The following is a 26,782-nucleotide window of genomic DNA, read 5'->3' on the forward strand; positions in this document are numbered from 1 at the left end:
CACGGTGTTGTATCCGTTGAAGATACACGAAAATTTGAATTCATAACGTAACTGTAATGTAACGTGTAAAAACAAAGTGAACGGATACCACGCCATAAACTGCTCATGAGTCATGTCAACACTTTACAAAAGTATTTTCATGAGTTTGAATTTTTCTTTGACTCTATTATTTTCACTAAGTCAGTCTTATGGAAGTATCAAACACGAAATAGGTATGCAATTGAATAAATAAGCGAATGATAAAAATTTCAGCACAAAAGGGCTGGAGAAAACTGTTTTATACTGTAAATAGAGCGAGAGCTTTCCGCATACAGATCGCTGGGGATCGGGGACTCAGTGAGCTTTGACAAGAGCTCCTGATTGCATATAGTTGGCTGGTCGAAGTACGCCATCATGATATAACTTGGTCTCTGGAGCGAAGGTTCGTTTAGTGATGCGCATTCTGTGAACCAATCACAGAGCTCAAAAAGTAATGCAAAACCAAAGCAATTCCAGATTGCTTTCAATTATCAACTGAGAATGTCTCTAGCTGAGTGTAAACATCCAGTTCAGTGGTTTGCATGAGTCTTACACGGCGGTAAAAACAACAACAATTTGAAACACCGAGAGCTTAAAAATAAAAAAGAAAAAACAAACAAACAAACGTACGAAAAAAATTAAAAGAGACACACGAAGTCTGTGACATATTGACTAATACCTCATCGAGTCAAAGTTTCGCTAAAGGATTTGAATTATTTAAAATTCGGCTGGAAAAAAAAAATTAAGAGAGACAATCTGGCTTTTTTACACAATGAGAGAAGGTAGCTCTTTGCTTGTGCGCATCTCATGAGTGTGGATGGATGGAGCTTGAAACCTCAGCTTTCACAATCTGATCCAGAATTCTCCCTTCCGGTACCAACATTTTTTTCAGCATGAATAAGGTGTAGAAATTTAGACTTTTACCCGAATAATAGCCTATAAGCCTCTAGCTAATAGGTTTATAAGTTTTCGACATTGCATTGTTTGCTACGTAATTTCGTGTAAATAGGTTAATCACTTCTTGAATTGAAGATGTGTGCGTTAGAGCAACAACAACAACAACAACAATCTTTATTTGTACTCACACTTGCTCAGAAAAAGTTACAACAAAGAGAATATTAAAAAGTATAAGTTAGAGTACTGGCTGCCTGCAATAACCATAGGGGCAAGCGGAGCAAGGCAGCCTGGCAGCTTTTAACTTTATTGCTGTCTGTCTTTGCTACTTGGCTCGAATGAAAATGTTACCATGCATGTGGATCAACAACATTTTTCTTTTGGTTGGCCCTATTTCTTCCAAAAGGATCATGGGTGGGACAATTTCTGCCCGTGTAACCATCAAAATAACAATAGGTGCTGCTCCAGTACCCACTCAGATAGAGCATCGGCCCATAGTTGGTTTTTTCTGAAAACTTTGAAGGCGCCGAAGATGATTTACTAGGGTCAGCCACGTATTTGATGATCGTGCAGTTGATATTACCTTCCCACCAATCAACCAAACTGCCAAGTCCTGGATGACACACCAACCAGTTGTTTATTTTGCTCTAGATGAGGACCTGTCTGCCGAGTTGTTTCCAGAGTGAGACGTTCATGGCGTTGAAGTCTGTTTCATTTAGTGGAGGATTTGTAGAGACAGGAACATCCGCTTTGGCCTCAACCAGCCAATTCGGTCTTGGAGTGATCACATTTGAACCATCATTAAAATGACTGTAGTTGGCAAAGGAATAGCTCCATACTAGTGTCCAGCCTCCTCCATCAGTTTCCATGTCACAGTAAGCCTTGAAAGTATTGGCCTGGGATTCGCCATCAGGATCAATCCAATAAACACCCGAGGTCGTAGTAAGAGATTGGTTATGGAGAGTCTGGCACGAGGTTACTGCTGAATTCTGGTCAGAACCAGGGGGCGGAGAAGAGTTTTTTTCTGCAATCATAAAGTTGCACAATAGGAACAACGACTTAATCGCCGAAAGTGATCCTGTAACGAATATTAGAGTTACTGATCTAAATTCAATTATGAACATCAAAGAAAGAGCCAATGATAAATCCCTGAGCAGTATAAAAGGATATAGAGGTGAACAACAGGGTTATGTTTACTGACATGTACTTTGATAACGATAATAATAATAATAATGGTAATAATAGTAATAATAACACCAGCAAAGACTGTGATGAAAGAGATAATAATAATAATGATAATAATAATAGCAATAATAATAATAATGGGAATTTCTGTAGCGCCATATCCGTATGTTCATGGTGCTTTACGACTGAATATTTCAGACCGAAAATTATGTAGATTAAAAATTACATCAGTAATAAAACACAAATATATAAAAGTACAAGTTAAAAATTCGTAGCTATAAATCAAAATTAAAAGTAAAATTTTTATCGCGATATTTATATACATTATTCTCACCGCACTGTAATTAAAATGTTCTCTGAATAAGAAGGTCTATATAGAAGTTTTACATTTTGAAATGACATCATGATTATGTATGGGGTCTTTAACTTAATTGGGTTTTTCTTTTCAGTCTTTTTTGGCAATTACTTCGAGCTTTCTCAGGAAATTAGGACTCAGACTCAAAACATTTCTTTTTTATTACCCTCGTCAAATGATACTACGCTGAACAACCACAAAGACATTCCAAACCATTCTTAGTAGTCGTATACATCTTCCGATTTTTTGGCAGGTCGTGTTTTGATGATGATCGACACCTACAAATGCTGACAACTTTTCAATGAAAAACAAAACCTATGGCAACAATACACCAAATCTTGGGTGGAAATTATGAACTTGAAAAATATAAAAAACTGAAATTTATCACGGTGCATCAAAACTTATCTATTAGATGTAGTAATTTATTTCAGTGCTCTAGCTACCAATATTAAATTTGTTTATCTCACCTAGATGGAGGGCGGATATTTCTGGGAGTTCGACCTGTAGTGCAGTTAAAAAGTACATCCAGTTAATATTCATACTTCATGCGCATGCGGAAGAAATTCTTGAAGTCACATTGGTTAATTGCAGAATGTTACAGCAGAGCTTTTTATGTGCTTTTGGATATTGAATCTGATGTTAAAACGAACTTATTTTGATCATGTCGTCTTTATTGGATCTTTATTGGAATCTTTACTCAATTCATTTACGTCTCTCCGTAGATAAGCCTTCTCTCTCGTTTTAGTTTTTTCCTGCTTTTTTCCATGCCCGAGTGCGTAGTTTTGATGAACCGAAATCAAAATTTGTGGAGCTTTTCTTTTCATGAAATGATGATAGCAGATATCATTATCGTTGTCAAAAAACTCCTCATAATGCAGCAATGAAAGAGAATTAAACTTGTTCGTGATAATGCTTAACTAATCTTTTGTCACCATCTGAGAACCACGAAATATTATCAATGCGAAACACCTTTGTTAAATGGAAAAAACCATCTCGTTGTAAAAGCCGCCCAGCTACTGAACTTGTTTACATTTCGCTGCGAAGAAGGTAACATATAGTCTTGTGTTCTTCAGAAAGTTTGCACTTCTGCAAGAAGCTTGGCTCGCACAGGAAACGGCACAGGGAAGCAGAGTCAGTTTTTTCAGACCACAAAAGGCTTTCTGTTCCGAAACTGAAAATGTGGTTTTCTTTGATTTGAAAGAAAACGCCATGTTCGCTTCCTTCAAATGTCTTTCCCGCTAAGGACAAGACGAATGCAAATAGGTACTCGACTTGCAGCAACATCTGTAGAGGGAATCTTAAGACAAATTATGATAAATAAATGCATAAAACGTATAAATCACCTGCCTGTAGACAAAATAATCAAACAAGACAGAAAGGGAGAGAAATTTAAACCTACTCTTTACTAGCTTCCTCAGGCAAAAAATCTTCGTGAATAAATCTGCACTGTAAGTATTATAAACTTTCTCATTCAGTGATGCTTGTGTGAAAGTTCATTTTTGTATTTGAGTATAGTATATATAGCTTTGATATTTTATTTTCTTAACAATACATTTACAATTACTCAAAGATTATATTTTGACATTTAAATGAAAAAGACAAGTCCTGCAGGTTTCTAATGCAATTACCATGGCTTCTAGTTAAACAGAGTATGGAAACACTGGAAAAGTTGCAATAATCTCTTTCATGCAAAAGTAAAGAAACAGATTTTGAAACGCAAAATTAAGAAAAAGGAAAAAAAAATGGTGAGAGACAAAGTTAAAACTGGAGATGAAAACATGGCTATTTAGTATGGAACACCTGCCACAGAAAAATTACTTTTTTGAGTGGAAATGAAAAGTAAGGGCTCTTTTTGAAGAGATACTCTAATATCTTATTTATCAACCAATCCTTTCAAACTGATATTATACCTATTATTTGTTAAATTTGTTACATATAGCTTCATGCGTTTGATAATTTTTTAAGTTGGAACGATCATTTTTCACTTGGAGGGCTCGGTTTTCCTCTGGCATTATGGGTAGAATAATGATCCCCAGAGCAATCATCTAATTGGGAGTATTTAAGGGCTGCTTCAGCACATGCTCGAATCTTTCACTTCTGGCTTCGATGCTCTTCTACATTTAATTAGTTAAAAGAATAAAGTGAAATATCAAAATGATACCCTTTTGCTGATAAGTTCTTTAACTTTCATCATGTTTTTTTGTCCGATAAGGTATTGATATCGTGAGAAGAGGTCCATCACTTATGGAAGTAATGTGACTGAGTAAAAATCTGTTTGACTGTGTTTGCTACTCGAATCAAATGAAAGTGTTACCATGTGGATTTACAACATTTTTCTTTTGGTTAAGCCTGCTGCTTGCGTAAGGATCATGGGTAGGCCAATTTCTTCCTGTGTAACCATCAAAATAATAATAAGTACTACTATAGCGTCCAGTCCAATAGAACAGCGGCTCATAGCACATGTCTCGATTCGGTGCAAACTTGGATGGTACCAATTTGAGGCTTGAGTCAGTCACGTGTTTGACGATCGTACGGCCTTCCCACCAATCAACCAAGCTGCCGGGATGACACAACAGCCAGTTGTTTATGTTGCTCTTGATGAGGACTTTTCTGCCGATTTATTTTCAGGGCGAGAAGTTTATGGCGTTGTAGTTTGTTTCATTTAAAAGAGGTGTTGTAGAGACAGGAAAATTCACTTCGGCCTTGACCGGCCAATTTGGTCTTGGAGTGATCGTGTTTGAACCATCATTGAAATGACTGTAGTTGGTAAAGGAAAGGCTCCATACTAGTGTCCAGCCCCCTCCATAAGTATCCATGTCACAGTAAGCCTTGAAAGCGTTGGCGTGAGATCCACCATCGAGATCGATCCAATAAACACCCGAGGACGTAGTGGGATGTTGTTTGAGGATAGTCTCGCAGGAGGTTACTGCTGACTTCTGGTGAGAACTAGGGTGGGGGAGAAGCGTTGTTTTCAATAATCATAAAGATGTCTTGTTAGACTTGTCGACCTAAACTTACCCATGAGCATCAAATACAGAACCGATATTCGCCGAAAATTTTGGACATGCAAGTGCAGTGCATCAGTATTAAGACTGCGTAACACGATAATTCATGCTCCTTTTTGCTAAAGAACTCGAATGGGCTAAAATATTAAACCTACTCTCTCCTTTGGATTGATTTGCTTAAATTTGCATCTTCCATAGTAATATAAGTGTCCAGTTGCCTTATCATTACCGATAGACGCGTCGACTTTTTTACAGCGTTGGGGTGATACGCGTTTGAATCATCACAAAAATAAGTTAGTTTTTATTAGTGATGTAGGGAAAGCTGGAGTGAAGGAATAACTACATACTAAATTCCAACCTCCCCATCATTCCCCTTGTCATAGAAAGCTTGAATTGCATTAATACTAAAAGGTATATGATATAAATACAGATATAGTTTTATAGATTATCTGCCTAAAGATGACAGAGTCAAACAAGACTGAAAGAAGGGGAGAAAAGTTTGACTTACGTTTTTCTTCCAAAGGCAACTGAATCACTGCGCAACAAAAAGAGACCTTTCTGAACCGAAAATCGGCACCACTAGTGTTAATTGTAAATTTGCTTCTTCCGTGATCTTCGTCTAAGGGTCTATTTTTCTACTTGAGTAGAGCAAAACAGCTTTGACTTTTTTTTTCTCGTAACAGCACGTTTCCAATTACTCCACAGATCAATTTTGACATCTCAATGAAATACACAATTCCTGCAGGTTTATGATGCGATTATCATAACATCTACATAAACAGAATAGAGAAACACCGGGAAGGCTGCAATGTGCTCTTTGATCCCACAATGAAGAAACCATTAAAATTGAAATATGTGGCTAAAATGGAGACACATAATAGAAATTGAGAATAAAAACTTAGTGGCCTTCTATTATATTATATATCTGGCATGGAATAATTGCTTTTTTGAGTTTAAAGCAGCGAAAAAGAAAGCGCAATGTCTGTCCTGAAACAAAGTCACCATCAGACCTCATAAAAATATATATAATAGGACGGAGGTAGATATTTTTGAATATTTAAGTCAAATATGCTAAATTCTTTTTAAAGATGATGCTTTTAAATACGCGAAATTTAATTTGCTAGTCATTAACAGCCCTTTCAAACTTAAGTTTTACTTTTATTTGTTGTATTTATCACATAAATATTATAGTAATACACGTTTTAATGACTTTTACAAGCTTGAACAAAGATGACTCCATGTATTTTCTAACCTTCGATTCCTTTAAGTCACTTTATCTAGCTATGGTCAGATGAGTCAAGTTCACTTAGTCTATACCTTTGGTGTTCTATAAGCTGTACTGTAAACTGGTTCAAGACTTCCACTACCGCCACTCGTCCCGTTTAATACAACGAATAAAGAAATTACTTACCTGATTTTAAAAGGGGTACGTAATTAAAAGACTCAAGAGGCTGAAACCCAAACCCTATTGAGCAGTACCTACTTCATTACGTCAAATACGGATAAGGTATTAGTTGAGTGTGGAATACACCAAAAATAATCACAATGAGAAATCGTAACAGCCAACCAGAACAAAGGTTACATCATCATTGGCCAATAAGAACTTAAAGTGAAAAATAGACACTGCGAAAGGCGCGGGAAAACGCTTGTAGCCAGATGAAGATTAGTTTTGTATTGCGTCCAATTTTTTGAGAGGATGTCGAGAGTTTGTACACCAATCAGAGAGCGTGAATTAAAGGTAAAGCGAAACCTCTGAAATAAGTTCAACATTGATTGATTGATTTCCACAAACGATTGAAAATTGCTCTACTTAGCTGGGTGCAGCTATATATCTAGTTTTGTGGCTCGCTTGAGCATCGTAAATATTAGCGGAACAAACAGTCATTTTTGAAACATCAAGACCTTAACACTGTTTAAACAAGAAAACAAACAAACAAACAAACAAACAAACATAGAAAAATAATTCAAAAAAGGAAAAAATGTAAGAAATCGCAGACATAGTGAGCAAAAACCTCATTAAGTCAAAATCTCGCTAGGTGATTTGAATTATCAAAAATTCGATTGGAAAATAAACTTCTGAGAGATTATCTAGTGTCTTTACATGATGAATGTAGCCAGTGCTTTGTTTGTGTTCATCCGTTAAATGTGGATCCGGAACTTGCTTGAACCTTCAGCTTTCGAAAATGAAACGCACTAACACGCGTTTCCTTTTAAATAACCTTTTTAATAATCTAAACAACATTTCTTAGCAATCACATCAGCAGGTTAACAAACGCGTCGCTGAGCATACAAGACAACCATCTTACTCTAACACAACTAAGATCATAATCACCATTTTCCCGTATCTTATAGTGAAATGTAACAACAACGAAATCATTGTCTACAGTTTCCGAGAGAGCTTCCAAACTCTGATCTAATATTATCCCTTTTGGTAGCAATACTTTTCCATTGTGTAATTAGATTACTAATAGAGCAAGATGCTTTCACGTATACGTTCATCAAATGTCGTTTCTTTGTTGGCTAATGTAATTATTCTGAGCGGAAATGTTAATTACTTCTGGAAGATATATGTGTAAGAGTTTATTAGTTTATTGCTGTCCGTCTAAACTACTCGGCTCGGATGAAAATGTTACCATGTGGATCAACAACATTTTTCTTTTGGTTCGTCTCATCTCTTCCAAGAGGATCATGGGTAGGCCAATTATAGCCCTTGTAACCATCAAAATAATAATAGGTGCTGTTCCAATACCCACTCGAATAGAGCATCGGCCCATAGTTGGTTTTTTCTGAAAATTTGGAAGGTGCTGGAGATGATTTGCTAGGGTCAACCACGTATTTGATGATCGTACAGTTGATATCACCTTCCTGCCAATCAACCAGGCTGCCACGTCCCGGATGACACACCAGCCAGTTGTTTATGTTGCTCTTGATGAGGATCTGTCTGCCGAGTTGTTTCCAGAGTGAGAAGTTCATGGCGTTGTAGTCTGTTTCATTTAATGGAGGATTTGTAGAGACAGGAACATCCGCTTCGGCCTTAACCAGCCAATTCGGTCTTGGATTGATCGCATTTGAACCATCATTGAAATGACTGTAGTTGGTAAAGGAATAGCTCCATACTAGTGTCCAGCCTCCTCCATCAGTCTCCATGTCACAGTAAGCTTTGAAAGCGTTGACCTGGGATCCACCATCGGGATCGATCCAATAAACACCCGAGGACGTAATGAGAGATTGGTTATGGAGAGTCTGGCACGAGGTTACTGCCGAATTCTGGTCAGAACCAGGAGGTGGAGAAGTGTTTTGTTCTGTAAAAATAAACATGATTAACTTGACCCACAACGTTATGAGAAATTATGGAGGAGGGTTAGAAAATGGTGGACTCCAGAAGCGGTGGAAATTACAAACCAGGAAAATGTAAAACTTGAAAAGGCTCAAGTGACGGTGAATAAGGGAACATATAAATATATATATATTTATGTATGTGTATAGGAGAAGTAGTGTGGCACACGAGGACGGACAACTTCGAGCGAAGGAAGACATACTCAATAAAAAGTCTAAAAAGTTTAATAAAAAACGTTTTGGTCAAACGTTTCGGTCAAAAAACGTTTCGGTCAAAAAATGTTTCGTGTACTACAATATATATATATATATATATATATATATATATATATATATATATATATATATATAACTGCAGACAGTGCACACTGTTTCGACCTATGTGGGTCTCATCAGTGCAGTGCAGACACTGGGCCAAGCTCTGGAATAAACCATTGCCTGGGCGCTACACTTGTGGGACCAAGTGCAGACACGTTGCCATGCGCGAGTGCTCAAATCACAACAAGGTGATGAGCTTCGCCCGAAGGCTAATATATCGTACTATATATTGTAGTACACGAGAGGACGGACAACCTCGAGCTAAGAAAGACATATACTCAAATAAAAAGTCTAAGAAAGTTTAATAAAAATGTTTCGGTCCGAGACCTTCATCAGAACTGATAAAAGAAAGCTGATGAAAGCAGATTCGCATTTATTTGGTAAGTTTTTGAACCACTGCAGCACAGAGGATGTGCTCTTCCATTGATTAACGCCTGTTGCATTTACAAGTTTCTGTTTAATATTTTCGAGAATTTTCTTGCTTATTTTTCCAATTTCCTGTTTTGAAGGGTCGATCAAACGACAACTGGGTCGGTTTCTACGAAACATCCCCGAAGCAGTTAATAAAAGACTTTCTGAAATCTCTTCCGACGAAGACATGTTTGACAAAGCCGAACCTCCCTACCAAGACGCGTTACACGAGAGTGGCTACACATACAAGCTGCACTTCACTGAACCGGAACCGCACCGACCGCACTACCAAACCAAAAGGCGAAGAAACATAATTTGGTTTAACCCACCATTTAACAGAAACGTCCAAACCAACATTGGCAGAGCATTTATTAACCTTATTGACAAGTGCTTTCCAGTCACCCACAAAGTGACGAAAATTTTCAATAGAAACACCATTAAACTGAGCTACTCATGCACACCCAATATGAAACAGATCATTGACGGGCATAACAAAGCCACAATCAGGAACGCAAAAATGTCCGAAGAAAGCCGCCCCAAAGATTGTGCAACTGCAGAAACGAAAACGAATGCCCTTTAGGAGGGGAATGTTTGCAAAGCGAGGTTGTCTACCAAGCCACAGTCGCCACCAGGAAAGAAACTGAAACGTACGTTGGCCTCACAGCGACAGATTTTAAGACTAGATGGCGCAACCACCGAATGTCGTTCAACCACGAGAGACGGCGAAATGACACAGAGCTGAGGAAGTACCTGTGGAAACTCAAGGAGAAGAGGGAAGACTATTCGATTTCATGGAAAATTATTGCTAGGGCTAGAGCATATTCCAATGCCACAAAACGTTGCAATTTATGCCTCACTGAGAATTTTTTTATCTTATCTTATCCACATGAAGCCTCTTTAAACAAGCGAAGTGAAATAATATCCAATTGTAGACATCGACGAAAATATATTCTCAAGTATTCCTAACGCTATTATCGGCGCGCGCACGGTTTTCAAGATTTGAATTTTTTGAACAATGTCATGTGATCACGTTGCTGAGTTAGAGTTAACCGTCGCGATGCCTCAGTGTGTATGGAGTTTGACAGATGAGTGGATCAACGTTTGTTGGTCTACGAAACAGGCTGTATTAAAATCCATATGTGCGTAACTTGAGTAGTCCATTTGCTACTGTAATCGCTCCTTCATTGTCGAGCACTGTCCTGGATCCTACGTTGCCTATTTCGCAATAGGCAAAATAGGCAACTTGGACTACTCAAGTTACGCACATATGGATCAGTTTAACAAATTTTTACAGGATTTTTTATATATTTTATATATATATTTTATAAGTGCGTAACTTGAGTAGTCCATTTGCTACTACATATATATATATATATATAGCAAGTGTAAAACGATGAAACATGAAGCAAACTTCTAACTGTTCCAGCTTTAATGTGGCGACGTTTCGGCCTTCGGCCTTCTTCAGGTGAAACGTATTTACATGAAAACTAAAAACTAAAAGCTAAAAGCCCAGTTTTTAGTTTTTAGTTTTTATGTAAATACGTTCCACCTGAAGAAGGCCGAAGGCCGAAACGTCGCCACATTAAAGCTGGAACAGTTAGAAGTTTGCTTTATGTTTCATCGTTTTACACTTACTTGATATTTTCATTGAAACACTGTACCCTCCGCGGATCCTTGTACTGGGAGATCATCGTTTGGTTTACCTTTTTACTCTGTTTATATATATATATATACCTTATTATTAAAAACTGGATCATTGGATAATGCAATTCACGACTTTTCATTGGCTTAGCCATTATGGTATCTAAGCCAATATACCATAAACTACAATATGGTAAGCGTACGTATAAGCTTAAAATTGAAAGGGAGCTAAAAATGTAATAAAATTTAATAATTTAATGTAGCGTTTTTAATGAAACAATTATTCCACTCGCGTTTGTTGGATATGAGATGATTATAGCCAACTCGGCGCTACGCGCCGCGTTGGCTATCTATCATCCCATATCATTGAACGCGCGCTCGTGGAATAATCGTTAATTAGACCTTTTGTTGTGGAGTATTACTGAGTATTTTTAAGAGTTGTGCCATATTTTGACGAGCCCGTATGGCGAGTCAAAATACAAATAACGAGGAAAAATACTCAGCGATACTACACAACAAAACTTCTAATAAGTTATTTATTATCCACCACGCCAAATTTTTATTTCAGCGCGGGCGAATTTCGCTGATATTTATTTACAAGGAGTGCGTGACAGAAGTTGGAAAGCGGAACGGAATTGGCGCGTTGTCTCTTTCCTCTTTCTATTTTCTTCAGTAAATGAAGAAGTTTCTTGGTTGTCTAACTTTTTTTTTCGTTCGATTCATCTAATAAACTTGGATCTATATTTGCCAGCCATTCCGACTCCTCGTCGTCGGAAATATGATTCACATTCTCCGTCATCTTTTTTTCGTAACTTTAATCCAATTCTTCGCTTGTGCGATGCGAGAAAACCTGTCTAATCGGTTCTCTGGAGTACAAATACCGCGTGATACTTGTGCTCGTCTATGGCGTTATTTGTATTATACGGAGTGTAGTTGGATACAATAAATATATGAAGTTCACATATTTTGAACTGCGGTATTAAATACGTATGATGCACGATCTACTGCGAAGGATCGTGCATCATACGTGTAGTTGGATAATAACAACTGATAATCTCTTGAGATAGAATAAATATATGAAGTTCATATATTTTGAACTGCGATATTAGATACGTATGATGCACGATCCTCGCAGTAGATAGCGCTATTTATGCAATAGCGAAAATCAGACCTGAAAAAAATCAGGCCTGTACGGGACTCGAACCACTGACCTCTGCGATACTAGTGCAGCGCTCTACCAATTGAGCTAACAAGCCAACTGGGAGCAAGCCGTTAAGTTGATTCGTAATAAACCCGTGAAAGTGATAAATGAGATAGAATAAATATATGAAGTTCATATATTTTGAACTGCGGTATTAGATGAGTATGATGCACGATCCTCGCGCTATCTACTGCGAGGATCGTGCATTATACGTGATAATCTTTTGTTATGGATCAAGACTTATCTGATGAAATATAACAGCTATTTATATTAGTCCTCTGGTTACCAGCATAAACAATGATTTAAAGCTCTCACCTGGGTGGGGACTGGTTATTTTCGGGTCAGGGTTAGGGTTAGCGTCGACCTGTATTGGAGTTAAGTAAAACATATCAGTAAATATCCATACTTCATGCCATGCCCAGGTATGTATACGGAACTGGTATAGTTTCATTGTACAATGTGTACTTAGTCGCTTTTGGCTTCCACTGACAACTGAGAGTTTTTAAAACGAATTTCCTTTGGCTGTCGTCTCCAATTTTTAAGGCTAGCCGTAATTTAGTCAATTTTATAAATATGAGATCAAGCGAGTTCTGTAGTGGTTTCCCTTCTTTTACTTACGACGCACTGTAAATTTTAGGCCTGGGTCGTTTTGTTAGTATGTTGAACTGAAACTAAATTTTGTGATGTCTTTCTTTCATGAAATAATGATAGAAGAAAACATTTTTGCTTTGAAAATAATAAAATTTTCCTCGGATGGGAAAGAACGGTAGTTTAACTGGTACATTATCATGCATAAAATATCTGATGAGTGTTAGCATGAGTTTTTATTGGTGACCATGAAATATCATGATCAATGCCAAATACCTTCGTTAAATAGAAAGAACCATCTCGCTGTAAAAGCCGCCCAGCTGCTGAACTTGCCTCCATCTCGCCGCGAAGAAGATAACAAAGTCCTTGGTTCTCCAGAAAGTTTGCACTTCTGCAAGAAGCTTGCCTCGCACACAAAACAGAACAGGAAAGCAAGTAATCAGTTTTTATGGACCAAAAGAGACTCTCTTCCTTGTAGCTGAAAAATGTGTTTTCTTTGATTTTAAAGAAAACGCCATTTTCGGTTCCTTCAGTTGTCTTTGCCGCTAAGAACAAGACGAATGCAAATTGGTACCTCACTTGCAGTAACATCTGTCAAGAGAATCTTAAGGCAAATTATTAATTAGTAAATTTAAGAAACATATAAATTACCTACCTACAGAAAAAATTGTGAAACAAGACAGAATGGGAAAGAAGTTTTAGCCCACCCTTATCTTTTGTTGGCAAAACACTGCGCGACACAAAAACCTTATTGAAAAGATCTGCATCGCTAGTATGAATCGTAAACTGAATTTGATGATTCCTTAATCTTCGTCTAAAAGTCCCTTTCTCCATCACTGGGCAGAATGCCTGTTGTTCTTGCGACATTTCCCTGAGTGACGAAAGTTTTATAGATCTGCTAGATTAGCGGGGAGGCGTAGTCTTTGTATGATTCGTTTACTGTATTCTTGACCGGAAACGCTCCATCGCATCGTCAATCAGACAAAATTTTAAAAGTTATCAGCATTTCAGAAGGGTTTAACTATTTTTAACGGCCAACAGCGAATAAAATTAAAAATCCTATAACTTATGCAAATGTATCGAAATGCGACATAGAATCCAATCGACAGGTGCTCAGAAGAAAACCTCTAACATATAGTCTTTTTAACTTAACGTTTACTTGCGCATTTTGAGTGTCAGTCTCTTGACAAAAAAGGTTCCTTCACAAAATTGTAAGAAACCTTCCCTATCTCTAGATATTTTAATCCTTTTTTTCTTTTACCTGCACTACAATTTTACACTTTCAATGTATTGTTTTACGGCGAAATGCCTCAGCGAAACAAGTGAACGTGCCAAAATAATTTAACTCTAACGATCAGTTAGATTTTACTGAAATAGTAGCGTTAATTCATCAAGCATTAATTACAAGTAAGGCAAAGGTAGGCGAGGTACTCCATGAGTTGTGATCAAGGTACTTATGTACAATGAAGATTGTATTATCACAATCATTATCTAAAGTTTATCGAAGCCATTCCTAGACCAGAATTAGAAAATAAATTGGTAGAACACTAGAGAATGCCTCTCATGTTGAAGCGACAACTCAGAATCAAATGAAAATGATCGTCATCATCAACGAAGATTAATTATACACAGCACCTCATCAACAATTTAACAACTGAACTATACAAGTATGTAGCATTAGACAGTGATCAGAATGATACCAGGACAAAAAAAAGAAGTAATTCCTTACTACATTTGTACCTCTGCCAATAAATCGATTCTTTCCAAGCAAATTGAAGACTCGCTAAGCATAAAACTTCGTTCCGGGATGACAAGACTAATTCTGGGGAAGAAGATGACAAGCATTTTGCATAAAAATATGTGTGTCAGAATTTAATTACTATTTCCCTTAAATTATTATTTTTTTACTTCGAAGAGAGCCAATTAATTACAGGAAAGGAACATTGTGAGCTTACAACCATCTGGCATAGCATTAGGTGAGTCTCAACTAACAGCAGTGTTTTAAAACAGTTTTTTTCCTTCTAAACAGTTTTGAGTTAAATGTTGGTTAATTTCAATCTAATGCTAAAGCTACTTGTAAACCCATTTTGCCTTTTAATCATTACCTTTCTTGACACCGCTTTGTCTTAACTCACACTTCTCAGATTGAAAAAATTACAAGTGATGACAACCTTTTCTCCCAATTTTCTTTTTGACGGGTATTTACACTGTCTAGTGAATAGCGCTACATCTCATTTAAAAGAGGACAAAATAAGCGTCGCGGAAAAAAAATGTTTTCTTCCTTAAAATGCGTGTATTTTAAGACCTTTGTTCCTTACCCTCTTCACTAAAGTGCGCAAACTAAAATTTACTATTTGGACTCATTTACGATAATCGCGCCATAAAGAAAACATCTGTTTCGGTGTCGACACAACTCGGATCGGATCACGGACAGTATCACGAATGGATGACGGACAATATCACGAATGGATTACGGACAGTATCACGAATGGATAACGGATTGGATCTTGAATCAAAGCGCGGATCGGATCGTGGAATGAAAAAAGGATAAAAGAACATTAAGAAATAAATAAACTCAAGATAAGTTTCAACCTCTTAAAGACATGTTCTGACATGAATCATGCCAACATCACTTTACTGTGTTGTAGATAACGTAACTTTAATGTAACGTGTAAAAACAAAGTCAACAGATACCACGCCATAAACTGCTTATGAGTCATTTCAACAAAAGACTTTAAAAAACTATTCCTATATGTTTTAATTTTCTTTGATTCTTTTATTTTCACCAAGTTAGTCTTACGGAAGTATCAAACATGAAATGCAGATGTAATTGAATAAATAAACGAATAACAAAAATTGCAGCACAAAAGGGCTGGAGTAAACTGTTTCCTACTGCAAATAGAGCTGGAGCTTCCCTCATACAGATTGCTGGGCGATCGGGGACTCAGTGAGTTCTGACAAGAGCTCCCGATCGCAAATAGTTTGCTCGTTGACGCATGCCATCATGACATAACTTAGTCTGTGGAGCAAAGGTTTGTCTGGTGATGCACGTTTTGTAAACCAATCACTGAGCGTAAAAAGTAATGTAAAACCAAAGCAATCCCAGAATGCTTTCGATAATCAACTAAAATGTCTCTAGCTGAGTGTAAACATCCTGTTCATTAGTTTGCAGCAGCAGAGCATGGCGGTAAAAACAACAATATTTTAAAACATTGAGAGCTTAACAATAGAATACAAACAGAAAAATAAACAAACAAGCGTACAAAAAAGTTAAAAAGAGATACACGAAGTCTCTGACATATTGACTAATACCTCATTAAGTCAAAGTTTCGCTAAGCGATTTGAATTATAAAAAATTCCATTGGAAAATGAAAATTCTGAAAGATAATCTGGCCTCTTTACACGATGAGAGTAGCTAACTCTTTGTTTGTGCTCATCTCATAAGTGTGGATCGAGGGAGCCTGAAACTTCAGCTTTCTCAATCCGATCCAGACTTCTCCCATCTGGTAGTGACATTTTTACAGCATGAATAAGGTGTAGGAAGTTACACTTTTATCCGAACAATACCCTATAAGCCTTTAACTGATAAGTTTATAAGTTTTCGTCATTACATTATTTGCTACGTAATTTCGTGCGAATAAGTCAATCATTTCTCGAAGATATGTGCGTTAGAGCTTTCAACATTATTGCTGTCTGTCGAGGCTACTTGGCTCGAATGAAAATGTTACCATGTGGATCAACAACATTTTTCTTTTGGTTGGCCTCATTCCTTCCAAGAGGATCATGGGTAGGCCAATTTTTTCCCGCATAACTATCAAAATAATAATAGGTGCTGCTCCAGCGCCCACTCGAATAGAACATTGGTCCATAGTTGGTCTTAGCTAAAAATTTGGAAGGCGCCGGGGATGATTTGCTAGGGTCAACCACGTATTTGATGATCGTACAGTTGACGTCACCATTCTGCCAATCAACCAAGCTGCCACTTCCGGGATGACACATCAACCAGTTGTTTATGTTGCTCTTGATGAGGACCTGTCTGCCGAGTTGTTTCCAGATTGAGAAGTTCATGGCGTTGAAGTCTGTTTCATTTAATGGAGGATTTGTTGAGACAGGAACATCCGCTTTGTTCTTAACCAGCCAATTTGGTCTTGGAGTGATTGCATTTGAACCATCATTGAAATGACTGTAGTTGGTAAAGGAATAGCTCCATACTAGTGTCCAGCCTCCGCCATAAGTATCCATGTCACAGTATGCCTTGAGAGCGTTGGCCTGGGAACCACCATCTGGATCAATCCAGTAGACATCCGAGGAAGTAGTGGGAGATTGGTTATGAAGAGTCTGACACGAGGTTACTGCTGAATTCTGATTAGAACCAAGGGGTGGAGAAGTGTTTTGTTCTATAACGATAAAGATGAAGAACTAGACCAACAACGTCATAATGGATTGTGGAGGAGTGTTAGAAAATGGTTGACACCAAAAGCAGTGGAAATTATTAACTTAGAAAATATAAAACTCGAAAAGGCCTAAGTATATCCCGGTGGAGAAGAGAATATCAACTGCTATTCTCTTTTAGTGGATCAGGACGTGTCCGATTAAATATGATAATTTACGTTGGCCATGGTGCCTAGAAACAGTAACTTGTAGCTCTTACCTGGGTGGGGACCGCTTATTTCTGGGTGGTTGACCTGTATTGGAGTTAAGTGATACGTCTCAGTTAATATCCTGACTTCATGCCATGTCCATGCATATATACGGAATTATTAACTCTTACACTTCTAGACCTGACCAAGAAAGAATTTCATGTTCTAATACTACCAATACAATATCAATCTTACAAGTGATGAGAATAAAGAAAAGTACAAGTTAAGGTGGGATTATTAGTTGATCTAAAACCAAATTCTCTGAGCAAACATCACAAGAACTGAATGGCAGACAGGGAGGATAATTACTAATGCAAGGGCGTAGCCAGGGGGGTCCTGGGGTGCCCGTGACCCCCCCTCTCGCTAGGCCTACTTTAGAGCAAACAACCTACAATATTCAGGTGGCGAAAACGCCATGACAATATCTTGGCCGTAAAAGCCATTGTTGAAAAGCCCACTTTTTTAAAAATTGTGTTTTTTGCTAAGTATTTTCGTCAACGGCTCTTGTATTTAGTTACTATGGGCCTTCATCCCGCGATAATACGACTGACCCCGCTGATACACGCGGGAGAGCAGCAGTGTAAATTTTGAGTAGCCTCTGTGTCCCCCAATTTGAAAAATCCTGGCTACGCCAGTGTAGTGAGATACTGGAGGTGAAAGGGTTATTTAAGGTTCGTTATACACTATACACTTGGACGCTTTTGGCTTCCGCTGACAACCAAGAGTTCAAAAACGAACTGCCTTTGGAGCTCGTTTTCATTTTTGTATCTACGGACTTCTGTGAAGTCGCAGATACTATGCTATCTAGAGTATAAGTCCGTCCGTCCGTCCGCAACAATAGAAACCTTAGACTAATGCTTGGAATTCAGTTCGGTCTTCTGCGATATCGTCCGATTTTTGTATCTCGCGTCGGCGATCGTCATCATAGTTTTTTGGGCTCTGTCCTAGTGTACCGGTTCACAAGGGAATTACCATTGTTCTTTCTTTGTTTAGGAGCTATTGGTCAGCTATTGTGTATTGTTTGGTCTTTTGTATTGGCTCTTGTGAACCGGTACACGAGGACAGAACCGTTTTTTGTCTCTTGCAGGTTTTGTGCCACATTACTGTGAGTATTTGCTCCGAAAAGGTATTGTTTTTTCTCCTCAAAGAAGGTTTTCTGTCGCATTGCTGCGATTATTTGCTCCCCGATTAGTTTTTTACTCAAAAATTGACATGAATGATAAAAATCGCTGAATACTTATGATGTGTGCAAATGGCATGCGGATCAAATTTCAAAGTGAATATGCAAATTTCTCACCAGTGGGTAAAGATATCTTAAGTTTCATAGTATCTGTTAATAGGAAGCAAGACGAAAATGACCAAGAAATATCTCGGGACGACAGTTTTATTCAGAACAATTCTTGATTTGCTATTACAAGCGAAAAACGTACGAGTTTCTTACGTGTACAAAGCTCACGCGGTAAAACTCATCCTGCTTGGATCGTTGTTTACTTGACTTCACGACAAAAAATTGCGTAGTGTTATGTTGAAAATTCTGAAAGTACTGAACGCATAGAATAATGCCCCTCTAGTACCCCCTAAGGCCATTAAAATATATGCGCAAGCTACGGATTCTGATTGGTTTGTTGATCTCCTAACCATAGAGAAAGTTGGGGACAAAATTCTGTTTACTAGGGGAGGTAGGGGGAAAAGTGTTTTCGCGCGAGCTAATCGCGCGTTTCGGGCGGTCCCGGGCGGTTCAGGTGTCAATGTGGTTCAGGTGTCAACATAATATATTTATGCGGTTAATTACTTCTGGTTACAATTGGGTCATTCCATATAATAATATCTACTCCCCCTATATAAGAAACTGGTCTTTGATTGAAATTAGCCAGCACAAGTGAATCAACTATAAATAATCCCGTGGATACATGCGGTCATGGACTGCCAATTTTTTGAGCTTGCCACAATTTGAATTTACAGATATGAGATCACGCGATTTTTATACTGGTTTCCCTTCTTTTACTTACAGCGCACTGCAAATCTTAGGCCCGAGCCCTTTTGGTAGTTTTGTTGAACTGAGATTAAATTGTGTGAAATTTTTGTTTCATGAAGCGATGATAAAGAAAACATTTTTGCTGTAAAAGTAAGAAATTTTCCTCTGATGGAAAAGAAGGGTAGTTTAACAGATACGTGATAATGCATAAATTATCTGATGGGTTTTAATATGAGTTTTTATCAGTAACCATGAAATATTATCAATGCTAAATACCTTCGTTAAATAGAAAGAACCATCTCGCTGTAAAAGCCGCCCAGCTGCTGAACTTGTCTCCATCTCGCCGCGAAGAAGATAACAAAGTCCTTGGTTCTCCACAAAGTTTGCACATCTGCAAGAAGCTTGCCTCGCACACGAAACGGAACAGGAAAGCAAAGAGTCAGTTTTTCCAAACCAAAAAGGGCTTTCTGTTCTGAAGCTGTAAAAATGGTTTTCTTTGATTTGAAAGAAAACGCTATGTTCGCTTGCCTCAGTTGTCCTAGCCGCTATGGACAAGGCGAATGCAAATAGGTACTCGACTTGCAGTAACATCTGTCGAGAGAATCTTAAGACCAATTATGATTACTGAACGCATGAAACGTCTAAATTCCCTTACAAATAGTCAAACAAGACAGTAAGAGAGAGAAATTTCAACTCACCCTTCACTTAGTCTAGAGGCAAAACACCGTGCAACACAGTAAAACTCTGAATAAATCTGCACCGTTCGTATTAATTATAAATTTGATCTTTCTGTGATGTTTGTCTGAAAGTTCATTTTGTACTTGCGTATAGTATATATAGCTTTGACATTTTGTTTTCTTAACAATACGTTTCCAATTACTCAAAGACTATATTTTGACATTTAAATGAAAAACACAAGTCCTGCAGGTTTCTAATGCAATTATCATGACTTCTAGATAAACAAAATATGGAAACACCGGAAAGGTTACAATATGCTCTTTTATGTAACAGTGAAGAAACCAGGGATTTGAAATGCAAACTTCAAAAGGAAACAAAATTGGTGGAAAACAAATCTAAATTAAAACTGGCCATGAAACCGCAGTTACTTTGTTTTAAACACCTGCCGAGGAAAAATTACTTCTTTGCGCGCAAAAAAAAAAAAAGCTTCTAAAATGTAAGCCCTGGAACAATTTACTACCATACCTCGTAAGCATGGATGAGATATAAAACAGCCTCGATGTAGTAGTGGGGTATTTCTGAGTATTTGAGTCGAGTGCAGCAAATGTTTTTGGGTACAAAATGTTTTAAATACTCTAAATTTAAATTGTAAGCCATTAACAAGCCCCTTCAAAGAGATTTTTAATCTTTTAGTACTTTCATTCATTATATAGTAATGCATGTTTGATATAATTAAATTTAAGGTCGAACAAATATGTTCCTATGTGGATTTACAAAATTTTTCTTTTGATTAGTAGTGCCTCTTCCACTGGGATCATGTGTTGGCCAGTGATGTCCAGCATACCCCTCAAGATAATAGTAATCGCGCGCATGGTGTCCTGAGGCCGCGTGACGTCAATTGTATGTTACGTGCAGAAATGACCAAGAGATGTCCGCTAACAAAGCATATATAAAATTAGAACATAGCTTGCAGAGTCGCGCAATCAAATTCATTATACGTAAGCGTGCTCAAAATGCCGATAGTGCACGCTGATAGCGTCAGCAAATCCGACTTCGCCAGAAAAATTTTTTTTTCGCGCGAGCGGCCATTGCTAGTGCGGGGAAAAATAATACATTTCGCGACAATAATGGATACAAACAGAAACTCGGCCTGCTATTCCGAAAACGAAGACAATGTTTCGACCTTTTCCCATGGGCTAGAGTTCTTAAATGAGGCAGAAAAAGAGAAAAACAAAGGAAAAGGAGACTCGGCATCGGCGCCGTCACGATTCGCTTCAACTGATATTGTTGTCCGTTTTTCGCGTCGCATTTGATGCACAATTCCACCGGCTATGTTCTAAAACAATTGGTTCATGCTTTCAGCTGTGCACTATCGAGTTATGGAGCACGTGGAAAGTTTGGAGAGCACTCAAGAAGCTAGAGTTGCCCTCGGCTATCGCCTCGGGCAACTCTTACGCTTCTTTCGTGCTCTCCAAACTTCCCGCGTGCTCCATAACTCGATAGTGCACGCTAAAGCATGAACCAATTGTTAAATAGACTCCCGAGTACGATATAAGTAAGTAAGTAAGATCTTTTGACAGGGAGCCCACGTCACAAAGTGTGGTTTTCAGTGAGGCCCTGCATAAATCTAACGTAAGGATAACAAAAAATATAAATATGGTTATCAAGAAAAGGATAAAAGGGCATAATCAATAGAAGAGACTACATATTTTTAACAAGACGTCTAAAAACTGAAAAATCGGAAATGTTCCTAATGCCGTCTGGGAGAGCGTTCCAGTCATCTACTGCATGACAAACAAACCGATGCTGACCCCATGTACGCTTTGATTGTGGTTTACAAATGTTGTTATTAAAACGAGTGTTATAATCATGCATGTCTTTAAAATGTTTAAAATTAAAATTCCAATCAATTAGTCCATTCAAGGACTTAAAAACCAAAAATAGACGATGAGATCTTCGTCTTTTTTCCAATGTATCCCAACCAAGTAGATCAAGAGCTTCTGTTGCTGATGAATGCTTTGGCATATCTAAAATTAATTTAGCTGCTTTATTCTGGAGTAATTGGATCTTGTTCATCAGAGTGGTGTTGGATTTATCCCCCCAAGTCACATCAGCATAATCAAGGATTGGCAGCACCATGGCTTTTACAAAGAGTTCCCTTGTATTTCTTGGCATAAGATGTTTTATTCTCTGTAAAACGCCAAGCCTCTGAGACACTTTGGTCTTAATGTAATCCACGTGATCAGTCCAAGTCAGATTCTCATTGATAATTACGCCCAGATACTTGAACGAATTGACTCTGTCTAACTCCTTCTCCTTGATTATTAATGTGAATTCTTCTAAGGTGTTAAGTTTCCTTGGACCGCCAATGAGCATGAATTTAGACTTCGAGATATTTAGTGTAAGTTTATGCTCGTAGAGCCACTGAGCTAGCCTGTCCAGATCCTGATTCAACATGGTCTGTAGGTCACGGGCTGATTGAGAAGAGCAGTAGATAGCAGTGTCATCAGCGAATAAGGTGACCGTAGTGTTCCGAAGGACCTTGGGTAGATCGTTGATGTAAATGGCAAATAGTAATGGACCGAGAATAGACCCCTGAGGAACACCAACGGAAACCTTCCGCGCAGGAGAAGAGGCTTGACCAATCACAGTCTTCTGGTAACGAGAGGATAAGTAGGAATGGAACCACTCAAGATTCTTGCTGCGTAATCCTAGAGATTTGAGCTTCCCGAGTAAAATGACATGGTCAACGGTGTCGAAGGCTTTCTTCAGATCAATAAAAACTACACCATTTACTAAACCTTTATCCATATTACTTAGCACTTCATCGGTAAACTGCGTTAGAGCTAAAGCGGTAGATCTTGCACGTCTAAAGCCAAACTGGTTCACAGCAAGCAGATTGTTAGAGTCGAGGTAGCCGTAAAGTTGAGAATGAACAGCTCTCTCAATTACTTTACTGACCGTGGGCAGGATAGAAATGGGACGATAGTTATCTTTATCGGACTTATCACCTTCTTTGAAAAGAGCAGTCACTTTCGCACATTTCCAAGATGATGGGAATTGACCCTTCTCAAAAGAGAGGTTTATGATATCCCTCAGAGGTGAAGCAAGTACATTTGCTGCATCACGGAGTAAACGTGCACTGATGTTGTCTAGTCCTACCGCTTTATTGGTTTTCATTAGGCGCAGCTGCTTTTCAACAAAGGCTGACGTCACATACTTGAGAGAGAACGATAAGGTAGGAACTGCATCGTACTGAGTCGGTTTTAAACCACGAAAGGCCTTTGCAAGGCTCTTACCGATGCTTGAAAAGTGATTGTTTAGAGTTTCTGCAATGCCTTTGGGGTCAGTCTGCAATTTTCCATGACCAAATAAGGCACGCAACAAAATGTAACAACAAGCAGTTACCCATTTTAACTATTATTTTATTTGTTTTACACTGTCTAGATAACTTAGGTTAAAGATTAAGTTAAGCAGTTCGTAAAGCAGGCTTACAATCCTACTGTAAATCCGAAGATCTACAAATGAGACCCAAGGAGTTTTTAACACTTTTAGGCCTTTCTTGAACAAAAAGGATCATACACACAATATTGAAATCCATCTAAACGAAAGTGGGTCAATCGTCAGAAATCAGTGCGAAATTGTCGAAATACTAGCCGACTATTTTGCCACAATTGCCGAAGGAATCGGGGGCAAAAGCGCCGAACTTCAATCTATGGAGGACTTTGAACACCGTCCAAGTGTTCAGAAATAGTGGTGGAATCTATAAACCAAACGCAAGGCACTGAAGTAAAACCTATCACACAAATGCGAGTTTAAGATTCTCTAGAGTCAAGTAATATCAACAAAGCCACCGGCTGTGATGTTATTCCGGGAAAAGCACTTAAGTTTTGAGCAAAGGAACTCGCTTGGCCACTTCAGACCCTTTTCAACGCCTGTATAAAAAATAAGGTTTGGCCAGGCGAATGGAAGTGTGGGGAATGGACGCCTATATTTTAAAAAGAGCGACAGATCCAGTAAGGAAAACTACAGACCTATCACAGTCTTACCATGTGTTGGTAAGGTCTTTGAGCAGCTCATTGGCAAGCAAATTACGACCGACTTCGACAAACACATGTGTGTAAACTCATCAGCCTACCGCAAAAAATACAGCTGCGAAACCACGCTAATCAACCTGATGGAGGGGTGGAGAGAGGCCAGAGTTAAACATCTTTTCGTAAGCGTAATGTCGACTGATATGTCAAAAGCTTTTGACTCCTTACATCCACCGCTGTTACTGAGCAAACTCAAAGCTTACGGCCTCCAGGGTAATATCATTGAACTTCTGAAAAGCTATTTATCGAATAGGAGAAATCATGTAAAGTTAGGAAGCAATATCAGCTCCAACAGATTAGTCAGTCGAGGCTATCCTTAGGGATCCGCATTGGGTTCTCTGTTGTGGAATATATTCCAAAACGATATATCTTATCATGTTAGAGATTTTCAATGTACGCGGACGTCCATCAGTTTTACCATACAGGTCATGATCTACCTACTACTATATCCAAACTTAGAGACAGTACGGAAAAAGAATCCAACTGGTACGAATCTAATCTGGTAACCTTAAAAAATACCAAACCTTAATTATTGGTAGCAACAATAACCCTAAAAATAACATCGAAGAATGCGCTATCTTAGTAAACAAAGAGGAAATCAACACGACCGCTACTCTCCAACCTCTCGGAGTCACAATTGACTCAAATTTGAACCTCAATAATCATATAAATTTTATCTATAACAAAGCTAGTCAAAGGATTGGTGTGGTTATGAGACTCCGTTGATTCCAACAAATGCAAAATTACAACTTTTTAAGGCAGCCATTCTACCATATCTAACCTACTGCCATCTCACATGGCATTTTTGTAAATCTAGTGATAGTCGCAGATTGGAGAGAGTTCAAGAAAGAGGCCTAAGGGCTGTATTCAAAGATAAACACTCCACCTATGAACGTTTGCTGCAGAAAGCTAATTTACCTTCGCTATTAAACAGACGCTTACAGGATATATGCATTTTAATGAACGAAGTTAAACACAACCTTAGCCCCTTGAATATTTGTAATATATTCAGAAACACAACGCTTCCTATAATTTAAGACTGACCGACTTTTCTATTCCTAGATACAACACAATAACGTACGGCAAAAATTCACTACGCTATTTAGGACCTAAACTATGGAGTAAACTGACAACTTATGACAGATCAGCCATAACATTAGCGAGCTTAAGATCCGACGACGGCAAACATCTGGGACGGTAAGCGGAAGTGAAGTTACCGCCAGAATTACTTCCGTTTGCCGTCGTTTTGAGGTTTCCCGCCGTAGCGGCCTTGTCTGTGACGTGAAGAAAGCCATTTTGCCGTCGCGGCTAAAACGTGAGTAAACCTTAGCAAAATAACGCCATCTAACTTACTTTGGGCGAAAATTGTTGGCAATTTTAATAGTTTATTGTTATGAGAGGATGTCTGTGAAATGGCTGAGCAACAATAAACGATTTGTATATGAGAACGATCCTTCGCAGTAAATTACATTTCTCACACATATGTTTCATATGTTTGTTGTTGTTTAATAAACGATTTGTTCATGGAAATTTTAAATAATTCGTTTGCCTTTCTCATACATAGTTCGTCACTAAAACTAGCTCGATGTCAATCAAGCGACCCAGTAAGTTTTACAATCTCACCATTTCTCTTTATTTCGATGGAAAATTCGTAGACTAGTTCGGACATAAATTGATGGCCATGATATTATTCCAGGAGTCTTTTCTGGAGTCTAACCGACCACCGTGAACTATGGTTCATCTGAGAAAATATTCAGAGTCAACAGTTTCGGTAATGTTTTTCAGCCATAAAAAACGTACTTGATTAAGCGAGAAAAGTTTGCTTCAGGAAATTGGTTTAACATTTATCATCATGATAAGATTATACCTGTATTATGCTGCTTTGCATACATGTCTATGCTGTGATTCAGACTTTTGCTGTGTTTAAAAAGGTCACTTATGAGTACCAACGAGGGTACGCTAATCTTCTCAACAAAAGAGAAAGGCATTCAATTCCATCGTTAGAGTCCCTTGTTCACATGTATACGAATCAAGCAGCCCCATTACGTCTGTGAGAATAGGTATGTCCCTTTTTCGGTAACGATCTCTGCTAAGCACTCACTTCCGTCGAGTCCTTCTTAGTCAAAATATTTGAATTCTGGTGGGGATAATCGAGATTATTTGAAATGCTGGCATCATTCAACAGTAAAAATTCATCTTCTGAATGTCACCATCATCGAAACTTTCGATCAACAATCCACGAACCTTTCTATAGGTAGCCATTACTTTTCCTAAACCTCGAAGAGGAAAGCGAGTCAAACCGCCGTCGCGCGCTTTATCTTAAGGATATTTTTCGTGCCATTGCAACGGCGATCTCTCTCCAAGCCCCCTCGACCAAGTCTGCCGTCCCAGATGTCTGCCGTCGTCGGATCTTAAGCTCGTTATTAGAGAGCTTAAGCACCAG

At 38.3% G+C, this 26,782-nt stretch overlaps 3 protein-coding genes and 1 pseudogene across 5 annotated transcripts in view; all 4 read right to left on the reverse strand.

Annotated features, from left to right (window-relative positions):
- Positions 1-1,237: 1,237 nt before the first annotated feature.
- Positions 1,238-3,743, reverse strand: LOC148731510 (uncharacterized; annotated as a pseudogene).
- A 1,006-nt stretch (positions 3,744-4,749) lies between these two features.
- LOC148731511 (uncharacterized) lies at positions 4,750-5,683 on the reverse strand. The gene is given in 2 exon segments (XM_088761919.1): positions 4,750-5,398; positions 5,613-5,683. Coding segments are annotated over 2 exon segments (720 nt in total).
- Positions 5,684-6,594: 911 nt separating this feature from the next.
- Positions 6,595-26,782, reverse strand: part of LOC111343551 (uncharacterized) — a 31,963-nt gene continuing 11,775 nt past the window's right edge. The window contains exons 2-4 of one of the 2 annotated variants that reach the window (XM_088760930.1): positions 13,229-13,543; positions 12,680-12,728; positions 6,595-8,759 (exon numbers count right to left, since the gene is read on the reverse strand). In XM_088760930.1, coding sequence (XP_088617056.1) covers positions 8,065-8,759; positions 12,680-12,728; positions 13,229-13,543 — 1,059 coding nt within the window. In that variant the 3' untranslated portion in view covers positions 6,595-8,064. Of the gene's footprint in view, positions 8,760-12,679; positions 12,729-13,228; positions 13,557-26,782 lie in introns of both variants that reach the window. The other variant, XM_088760929.1, reaches the window with a different exon arrangement.
- LOC111343554 (uncharacterized) lies at positions 15,595-20,357 on the reverse strand. 2 transcript variants are annotated; one of them, XM_022950738.2, is made up of 4 exons: positions 20,266-20,357; positions 19,844-20,171; positions 17,604-17,637; positions 15,595-17,349 (listed from the first exon to the last, which is right to left on the reverse strand). In XM_022950738.2, the coding sequence occupies exons 2-4, from the start codon at positions 20,156-20,158 to the stop codon at positions 16,655-16,657; spliced, it is 1,044 nt and encodes a 347-aa protein (XP_022806473.2). In that variant the 5' UTR covers positions 20,159-20,171; positions 20,266-20,357; the 3' UTR covers positions 15,595-16,654. The 2 variants fall into 2 exon arrangements, with proteins under 2 accessions (XP_022806473.2, XP_088618279.1); XM_088762153.1 differs by having other exon boundaries at positions 19,844-20,333.

This window comes from Stylophora pistillata, chromosome 5 (assembly GCF_964205215.1).
Source record: "Stylophora pistillata chromosome 5, jaStyPist1.2, whole genome shotgun sequence".
Taxonomy (NCBI): Eukaryota; Metazoa; Cnidaria; class Anthozoa; order Scleractinia; family Pocilloporidae; genus Stylophora; species Stylophora pistillata.